Source organism: Ananas comosus, linkage group 3, assembly GCF_001540865.1.
Source record: "Ananas comosus cultivar F153 linkage group 3, ASM154086v1, whole genome shotgun sequence".
Classification (NCBI taxonomy): Eukaryota; Viridiplantae; Streptophyta; class Magnoliopsida; order Poales; family Bromeliaceae; genus Ananas; species Ananas comosus.
Window position 1 is genome coordinate 8,553,962 of NC_033623.1, and position 10,949 is coordinate 8,564,910.

A 10,949-nucleotide genomic window follows, 5' to 3' on the forward strand; every position below is an offset into this window, starting at 1 on the left:
CTATAAAATAATAATTTGAAAAGTAAATTGCTATTGTTATATATGATACTTTACCTGTGCAGATGTCACATTTTTATCGTCCTTCTATTTACCTTAAGTACCTGTGAGTATGATAAATTTTTAAAGGACGACTTTTAAACATTTTTATTTAATACTAATAATTTGAATAAATAATAAGCAAAAAACATTACTTTATAAGACGTGCACATTTATGTACCTGACGTGGTGGAACGAGATGACTGGAAGAAAATGATTCAATTTCTTGTTGTGAATTTTCTCGGGAGAACATTCATTTTCGTAATTCATACAAAAGAAAATTATTATCATAATATTAGATAATAAAAATGCATATATAACAATTTTAAAATACCTGTCGGTCCTTTAAGTGACGGATTGTGCAATTGGTGCATCATTATGTAGGGTTCACTTGCTCTTAGTTTGCTGTATACTAGTAAACATTGCCATAACTTTCTCAATAATTCTCCTCACTGCCAAAAATTTCATCATTTTTCTATACTTTTCCTCCATATGTGGATTTCTCATTGAGCATATCTACTTTCTTATCAGCTTCATTCTAGCCTCTCTTGTCATCCGTAAGCATGTTTGATGAGTATGCTTTGTCCAAATAATTCAGAGGGAATAGGCCTAAACCCAAACCGCGAATACACCCATGTTTTTCTTTTCACAAATACTTGGGAAAAGATATCTCTAGCAAGGTTATCTTCGTTATCTTCTGACAATTTACTTTGGAGTTCACGTATCCGTTTCTGCAAAAAATGCCATGTTACAATACAATTTATAATAAAATATTTTAGAATAAAAATAATGATGAAATATTTATCTTACATACAAATGTGATCGCTTGATGCTTTATTCATCTGGTTATTTGTTCTTTTTAGTATGGGTTAGAAGAAAATTCTGCTCTAGAAACTCTTTCCCTCCTCTGTTTTGCGCTCTGTTAAGCATCAAAATGATATGATAAATTAAACATATTTATCTTGTTTTTCTTAAAAAAAAGAAGCATACCTCATCATGATTTACACGTGCAAAACTTTTTGTGCCGGCAGTGTGAGTTGTGACAATTTTGAACGGTTAAATTTGTTTGTATACTCCTTTGCTTGTAATAAAATATAAGACAAAAATTGGCAAATTGTATCACTTAGTTTATATAAAATATATATACTAAGTAGACATTTAAACTAGAGTTTAAAACAAACTAATAATTATCTATAATACCTGTCCTCGGGAGAGCTCCAAAATAAACAACTCTCCGATTGTTCGGAATACAGTTTCTGGCAATTGGCAATTCTTTCTTCATCTGTTTTATATACTTTCATAAAACTTGCGCTGTCAAGCATACATTTATAATCTTCCATTTTATTCCCAAGAGATTTCATAATCCACTTGTGTAATATTCAAATACCATCAAATTTGACCTGCACCATAGCAAATAAGCAATATTACCTATTAAATTAATTTTTGTCACATAAATTACAGAATGACCATTATACTAAATTATTAGTTACATACATCACAAAATAATTCCGAAATAAATCTTTATATACAATTGCAACGCTCTCGATCATTATAATCAAGAGGTGCTGTCCATCCCCTTCGACAGCTAATATCCAAGTATTATAAGCTTTTTAGGACTATCAAAACTGTTGCCTTTCTATCATTAAATGTTATTTTATAAATTTACCCTAAGGGGGGGGGGGGGGGGGGGGGGGCGTGGGGGGGGGGGGGGTAGTGCCATCATATCTCATCCCATTCTTCTGGCGCCGCGCTTTCTCTCTTAATGCACGAATCCTTTTCCTCAATATACAAATATGTCAAGGCTTTAGTAAAAGTCTAGAATTTATGAATAGGAATAATTACAAGATAAATACATACCTTTTGCAATTTTTCTGTCTTGCATTATATAAAATTGCCTGTACTCTTGTTGGAGTTAGGTCGACTGAAGGTGGTTCGCGTTGCCAATTGGATGATTGTCGTTGATCTGTTGCATTAGGATCGAGAATGTAGATTTGAATTGTTGAATGATTTGAAAAACATCTTATAATGTTGTTCTTGATTGGTCGAAGAAATTAAGGAATGAGAGCCATTGAACAATCTTATTGCATCACAAAACCATTCTCGTAGAAATGTTCTGTATAACGTGGTTGAACCCGAATTTCTCCACCAAAAAATCAGTTGTATTATAATAAGAATATATAGATAATATAAGAATACAAGTACAATCCTACATAGAATAAAAGCAAACTTTAATTTTACCGATAGTACCCTTGATTCATCATGCCTTGATCTTGATGACAAGTTGGGGTTGATCATGCACTACATGACTCAACAATATTGGTAAAGGACTCAGCTTTCATTCTAGACCGGCACTGTACCACTTCGCGTCGAATTTGCATACCGTGTGATAAAAGATCAACTAGTCACTATGTCCAAAGGATGTTACTATTTTACAATATGGAGAAGTATAAAATGAACTAAAATAAAATCTAAAGAATGTAATATTTTTTAACGTATACTCCATAAAGTTTGTCAAATAATCGCCATGTATATGTTTAAGAATATGTAGGAAGAGAGTAACGCTATAAGCTTTGGTTGCACTTCTCATGAATATTTAAATAATTCCAATAATGTGACAAAAATTGATCTCCTTTTTTGACAAGAGATAATTAGGGGCGTGTAAATTTCAAATAATTACCAAGCTTCGTCAACATTTTCATTCGGAAAAGGTGGGAGCTGATCAGCTGCTGTCTGGAATTGGATCTTTGATACTGTAATGAACATGATGATTGGATTTACCTTGCATATGATATTTGAGAATGCTTTGAAGTTTCACTGACTATGTAAGCCATGATTTTGTTGTCCTGTTGTGTTAAGAAGATTCAGATGTCAAATGTTAGTCGTAAATTTTGGATGAACTACACGCTTCTTCATTGGTAAGTCCTGCAAAAAATTGTTAATTAAAAGCAAAAAACTTAGAAACAAATTAATAGTTCAAAATTATGTTAAAATTCTACAATAATGAAAGTTTATTTGCATTGAAATAAAAAGTGAAGAAAAATTTAAATTTAACTCATCAAAAATTATGTATATACAATGCAGTCCTAAAGTCACTTTCAATAAAAATTGATTCATAATCATTCCCTCCCTTCTACTTGATGTAGGGTAAAAAACTCAATTGTTACCCTGGAACATTCAGTCGCGAACCAATAATGTCTTCACATCATGTAGAACTTATTAAATTCTCTGCATATTTTCATTAGGGCTATATAAAAAATCAACATCTCATATCAATCCTTTCCATCAGTTAGATTAAGTTTCTTTCATTCAAAATGATCAAATAGGTCTCCTTTGGTTTTGTGTTGACTACAACATGCCAATTCTTTCTCTATTACGGGCCTGTACGTAGATACTTGCTCCAGCTTGCGAGTGAGGCAACAAATGCGCTTAGTCTGAAAATTTTTTTCCTGTATTGAGTATCCTTGAAGTTTACCAAAGGTAAAACCAAACTCAATTGCTTAATTCCGCTGCGACGATTGATATCCACTCCCAATCACATTTGAATAATACGATACTCCTAAATGCCCACGATAGTCACTTCAAAAATTGTCACGCCCCGGGGGTCCATTTTAGTTTAAAAATAGCGGAAAAGCGTCTGAATTTTTTTTTTTTTTTTGAAAAGCCTGACCCAGAGTATGCCAGATCCGCCCACAACACAGGGAACCACTGTTCAACACGACAGAGTCTCCCCTGTAGTTTGCACCGGCGTCACACAAGTACACGAAGTAACCAGGTAAAACCCACAACCAAATGAAACATACAAAATAACCAACAAACTTATATTAATTCATACACCATTCAACATCACAGGATTCCACGTTTATATATACGATATTTAACTAAATCAATATCTATCAGTTAAAATACTTTCCCCAAAAAACACAGAAACAGGTTTTGAAATACTAAGATGCAAAATCCACAGAAAGATATTTTTGAAAACTGTGTTCCTAACCGGAAACCTATTTATTCCTTTAAAACGCTAACCACGAGGGGTAGAAAACCTTTTATTTCTCAAATTCGTTTTATTACATTCACGAAATCCATATTTTCCCAATGTAATAAAAACTGAACCTAATAACTATCTAAGCTATCAGAACTGAAAGTAATAAGGTAATTCAACTATACCGAAATAACCTGGGGGTCGAGCTTCTATCGACCGCTCACACGTACCTCACGTCTCGTCCCACTAATTCATCCGCCCGCGATACCCTGAAAAATGTGGGGAGTGAGAACATGTAAACATGCTCCCCCTTCCCAGTGGTACGCAAGCCGAGAAGGCGAGGAGTACTCCACCGATCAGGGAAGAGCTATACCATATAACACGGGTCAGTGGAAATACAGTTAGGAACAACAATAAACAAAAGAGATGTTATAAGGTAAGAGCCAGAATACTAAATACAGTAGCAATAAACCTTGAAAGAAAGTAAGAACTATAGTATATGCATGCAATGACTGCTGCTATTAGGACATATCGTCAACCGGCTCAAGGAAGTCCAAAAGTACCCAATCTGAAACCAATGCTCTCTGGTCAGCACCGCAGACCTCAGCCAATCCTGGAGGTCCCGCACCGCAACCCTCCCGACAGTACCACTGCGCTCTAACATGCATATAACCCCTCTAGGCTCACGGTTGTCAATCCATTTCACCACTTTTCCGGAAAAACACTCCTTGCGGTGGAGTCAGACCGCCAGTGTTCGTGAAATGCCGAACGAGTATCGGGCCGATCAATGCAATTATGGTCAATGATCAACCGTCGAGCAAACCAGCCGACATCCTGCTCCCCCAGGGCCTATCGACCGCATAGTCATCAACGAAAGAAGCACAAGACTGACCACTCAGGTCACACCTTAAGGATAGGACAACATCGACATCCCTCTCAAACCATATGCAAATACTGACCTAATCAGTCAACTGGCTGACAACTCAACATCTACCCACATAATGTAAATACTGATTCAATGAGTCAACTACTGTAATATCAAAATCGTCAACAAGTCTCAGAGTATATGATCTAGAACTACCGTCGGCCACCTAGTCGACAATCGCTACCCCTCCAGGTACTCCGCCTCAAAGGTCATCAATATATATATATATTCGAGCTTTTCGAGCTTTTCGAGCCTAATTCGAACGAGCCGAGTAATACTCAAACTCGGCTTGAAATGAATTTCGAGCCTTTTATTTTGTGCAAGCTCGGCTCATTTAATTTCGAGTCGAGCTCGAGCGAGCCAAATATCGAGCCGAACACGAGTCGAACGCGAGCCGGCTCGCTCGTTTGCCAGCCCTAGTGATGTAGGATGCACCTATTGCAACTCCGAACCAATTTACAGAAACTTCAAAATTTAATAAATACCCTAAAGTAAACTTTATATGTAAATATTAAATTTTTTTTGCTAAACAGTTTTACAAAATTACTTCAGAAAAATCACTTTTATCCAAACTCAATCAGTCAAACGCTCTATTGTTTTTAACGAAATTATTTTTTCAAATCAAAATCAATTTTGCATAAATTATTTTTTCAGAATCTAATCCAAATAGGTCCATATATTCCAGACAAATTAGCATTGAGTGCGCTAGTAGGATTGCATGGAGCACCGGATGCATTGGAAATTAAAGATCTGATCTTGAGTGTTCAAAATAATGGGCCCATTGACATGTGTACATTTGACATTTTTCATCGACAAAATTTGTCGGCTATTGTTGACCATGGTTATACACGCTTTATTTTTCCCTTCGTCTGTTTCAGAAGTGAATCCATTTCGTTGTCATCTTGTGATGATTGTATTATCCAACCAATCTTCGCGTGTTGCTCTTTCTTTCTTCTTCTTCCTATTTTTGTCGGACTTTGATCTGTTTCTTCGCTGATATTGTATTATCTAAACATTGTTTTCTTGTATATCAAATCAAACTAGAAAGTTTGAAGACCACAGAGAAATTTGTGGTAATCATTTTCCTTGACATATATATATATATATATTTTTAAGAAAAATTTTTCTCGACATGTAGTACCATAGCTGATTTTAAGTACCTTCACATCCAGAGGTTCTCGTCATTAGACATTTTCTTATATTATACCCGTCATCATTCTATCGATTGATGTGATAAATCATGCCATACGCATGGATAGAAATTAAATTTAGCAGAAGAGACAGCACATATAAAGATTGATGTGATAAATCATGCCATGCGCATGGATAAAAGATTTAGCAGAAGACACGGCAAATATAAATTTATAGGAATTAAATATAAAATTTGGACGTATGTGGAAGGCTTAATCTGCTAGAACCCCAAATCAATTAACCAATATGTCATTGTAGTCAATATATATAGTTTCTCACATCTATACAATCCTAATTACAGTAAAGTACTTCAAGCTATAGTAATTTTGATATAAGCCATGGCATCCCTGCAACTATATTTTTGGTGATAATTAACACTACAACTCTACTATCTAAGAGCCCATATTTCTCCACTAATCTTACCATTCTCCTTTTTCAATATCACTAAAATCCAAAAAAGATTTTCTTAAAAAAAAATGGTGGAGAACAATTTGTTTTGGCTATTTAAGGAGCAACGAGAGCCCAATAATCCATGCATGCACCAGCTAGACGGAGTGCAATTTCATATTACTACGAGATAGCTAATTTGTGCGATGGAGCGTGGCGTAGAATCTAGTAAGGATTTATTGCAAGCTCAATCCCATGCGACGAACCACACTTTAAGTTTCATAAAATCCATGTCCCTAAAGTGTGCCGTAGAGCTCGGCATCCCCGAAGCCGTCCACTCGAACGGCGGCGAGCCCGTTTCCCTCTACGAGCTGGCAAACAAGTTATCCATCCCGCCAACCCGTATTGATCACCTGCGCCGCCTGATGCGCCTCCTCGTGCACTCGTCACAAGATAGAGAAGGACGGCGGTGTCGGTGAGACCGATGAACTCTTTCTCCCGACCGTCAACTCTTCCCTTCTTCTGAAGGATAGCGAAACTAGCGCTTCCCCGTTTGTGCTTGGTATTCTCGACCATATGCTTACGTTGCCGTGGCATAGCCTCGGTGAGTGGTTTCGGCAATCGAATGCGTCGACCGCATTTGAAATAGCTCACGGAGATCACATCTGGGGAGTAGCCAAAAGAAATGCGAGTTTCAACGATTCTTTTAATGAGGCGATGGTGAGTGACACGAGTCTGGTGGGCAAAGTTTTCGCGAGCGCATGCATGGACAGGTTCTCCGGGTTGCGGTCGGTGGTGGACGTCGCAGGCGGCACAGGCACGTTGGCGCGAGCAATTGCTAAAGCCCTTCCGCAGGTGCAGTTCACAGTTTTTGACCTTCCGCATGTAGTTGAAGGCTTAACGAGTGAAGAAAATGGGAGGATTGTTTTCGTATCTGGAGATATGTTTGAGTACGTCCCTCCCGCAGATGCTATCCTACTCACGGTACGACTGAATACATATTACACCCTCCGTGGCCTTACACTACTAAAGATTACTAGCAATGAAAAGATATTTACAAATTTTATCTCTACTCATTCTCTTATTAAGAATGCGGCATTCCGCTATTTGGTTCGTACCATACTCATATTATTTAAGATTACGAAAATTATATAATTAATATATTATTTCGTTAATTAATTTTAAATAATACTATCAGAAATTTCAACATCTTTTAAGAAAAAATTAGATAAGGTATTAATGATCAAATAGTAATAAATAAAATAGCTAGCTAATATATCTTTTTCTTTTCAACAATAATAAAGAATTTATTTTTAGGTAAATTAAGAGTGCTTAACTTAGAGAGAGAGAGAGAGAGAAACACGAGTTAAACGGAGAAAGAGTTGAGATTAGGAAGAGAGATTTATAGGTTAAAGATGTGAAGAGATAAAGAGATAGAAAAAGTCTAACTTAAAGAGAACCAGCGATTTGAGATTAAAGGGAACGATTAAGTTGGAATTTATAGAGAGAGAGAGAGAGAGAGAGAGAGGAAGAGAGAGCATAGGTCAGAGGGAGGACAACATATATAAGTCAACTAACCATCTACTCAATTTTAGGAGACCATTATCATTCTAACTGTATATCCTTTCATCCAAGGGCCAAATACCTAATAGCATCAAGTACTTGGTACTATTAATTAATGATCGAAACCGTTAAAGTTGATTTAGAGTATTTAAATTGTCTAGAAAGTATATTTCATGAATTTAAAAATTATTTACATAATGATAAAAGATCACAAAATCGATAATTTGATTTTCTATATAAGCCGTTTGCTTGTTTAATGGTGTAGAACAATCCAAACAGCTTAAATTTTTTATAGCAAATTTTTTATATTATTTAGATAATGTTTGATAAGTCCGATCATGAATTAAAAAAGTCTAATATCTATTTCCACAAGATTATTCGTTTTTTATCGTTCATTTTTCGACTCTTCAATAAATTTGATAACAAATTTCAAAATTTATGAAATTTAGTTTCTAGACGGTCTAGATCAAACTTTAATAGTTTCAATCATCGATTTGGAATCCCTATCATCTAAAACGACTTGAAAGAACGAAGGCCTCCGTCCTTCTAAAGAGATAGTAGCTAGACTCTATATAAAATCTATAAAATTTTAATTATATTAAGAAATTAATAATTTATTATAATTACAATTCGTGTAATGCACGGGCTACTTGCTAGTTTCCTATTATTTTAAGGGTATAATATAAGTATTGCTTGTGCTATATTGGTATTGCGCCTTTGTCCTAACAGTTTTTCGTGCAAATGCTAAAAAAGTCACCGAAAACAACCAAAAAAATTAAAATTAAAATATCACAGTATAATAATACCAATTAAAATTCTTTTTAGTTTGTCAGAGATTAAATTGTATCGTACATTATAAAGTTTAGAAACTAAATAAGGTCTTCAAATTAGAAAGCAGGGACAAAGTTGCTACATCTGAATAGTATAGTGACCATTAATTCGTACACTTTACCCTTGTTTTAATGCCAAAATTACTTCTCTGATTAAAGATGATTATTTCTTATATATTCATGTATAAATATTATTATTTAATTTCTTGCAGTGGACCTTACACGATTGGAGTGACGAGGACTGCGTGAAGATATTAAAACGTTGTAAGGATGCTGTTCCTCCAAAAGAAAAGGGAGGTAAAGTTATTATCATTGACATGGTGATGACCAGTAGGGAGAGTGAGCATTTCAAGTCCGAGGAAACACAACTTTTCTTTGATATGCTGTTGATGGTTCTAACTTCAGGAAAAGAGAGAAATGAAAAAGAATGGAGCAAAATATTTACTGATGCAGGTTACAAGGAATATAAAATAGTGAATGCATTAGGCTTGCGGTCTGTCATTGAGGTTTACTATTGATCCTCAAATTCTCTATTATGAGAACTACTACCACAAATAAAGATGTCTATTTATCAAAATGTAATTGATGGGTCAATTTTAATTGTGACAACTCATTAGTGGTTGACTTGCTAGATTTAGTGCTCAATTGATACGTATCACAATTAAACTCTGACTCATTAATATTATAATAATAAAGTGTGTTGCCCAAGCAAATCTATGAGAAAATAAAAGCTCATAAATAAGAGCTTCTTTTATGTGTTTTATGCGCTTGCATTGGTTTTTCAATTTTTTCGTTTTTGTTTTCTGGACTAGATGTTGTCTATATTTATACCTACACATTGTTCTCTCTAAATTTGCCACATGACAACATTCTTTTTATTGTTGAGTGTGATTGCAACTCAAATCGACTCATATATATCCTTCATATAATTTTCTCTTTCTTTGCTTAAACCGAACTGGTCCTTTTTTTTGCTTAAACCGAACTGGTCCTTTTTTTTGCTTAAACCGAACCAATCAATGTTGAGTGTGGGCTCCCCGAACCGGCTCAAGTCTATACCTATACATTATTCTCCTTAAATTTGCCACAAAGCAACATTCCCTTCATTGTTATGTGTGGGCTCCATTCTGAACCGGCTCAAGTCTTCCATATTATTTCCTCTTTATTTGCTTGAACCGAATCAATTATTGTCGTGTGTGGACTCCACCAGACCAGTTCAAGTTCTCTATATATATTTTTTTTCTTTCTTTACTTGAATCGAATTAGGTTTCCCTCTTTTTTTTGCTTGAAGTGAATCGGGTCACATCTTTGTATTGGGTCGAACTATTCCTCTTCCGCTTTTTTCGGCTGTTACCTTCTTTCATCGGCAAGGTGAATCCCACCCCTTATTATCGCTTCGTCCATTACCCTTTTTCTTCTTTTGTTGCTGTTTTCTATTTTTTTAATTATCTACCCGTCACATCACACAGGTTACTATACTACTACTACATGATGTGTGTATGCTAAAAAGTTATTTTCTTTCTAAACTTTCATTGATAAAATCATGTGTGCATGCTAGAAAGTTATTTTCTTTCTAAATTGTCATTGATAAAATCAATATTATATAAATGTAAGCTAAAAATATATGCCTAGTTGCCAAGTGCACAATGTTGATTTCATTAATAAATTAACATTCTGTAAGACCTTTGGGCCCCATTTGATTCGGAAATAATTAATATTAAGATAATTTTTTTATCTCTAGAATAATTTATTATTCGGAATAGTTAAAAATAAAAGTAAAATTTTATTTGATTTGTAATAATGTTATTCTCAAGAATAATTTAAATTGCATTTTGGTTATTTTAATGGAATAGTAGATGTAGTTGAAAAGAGTGATGGTTGAATTTGATAAAAAATATAATTTAATAAAAATAATTTATTATAAAAACAATTTTTTTTCAAATCCTACTTCAACATTAAATTTAAATAAAAATTACTTATTATAATATTTATGTATAATATATAAGTACAGATAAGATGTATTAATATTGTATAATTAAAA

The 10,949-nt window shown here is 34.5% G+C and overlaps 1 protein-coding gene across 1 annotated transcript; it reads left to right on the forward strand.

Moving 5' to 3' along the window:
* On the forward strand, window positions 6,966–9,667 carry LOC109707265 (trans-resveratrol di-O-methyltransferase-like). Its single transcript, XM_020228414.1, has 2 exons — window positions 6,966–7,502; window positions 9,124–9,667. Exons 1-2 carry the CDS (start codon window positions 7,095–7,097, stop codon window positions 9,427–9,429), a joined length of 714 nt encoding a protein of 237 aa, XP_020084003.1. The 5' UTR covers window positions 6,966–7,094; the 3' UTR covers window positions 9,430–9,667.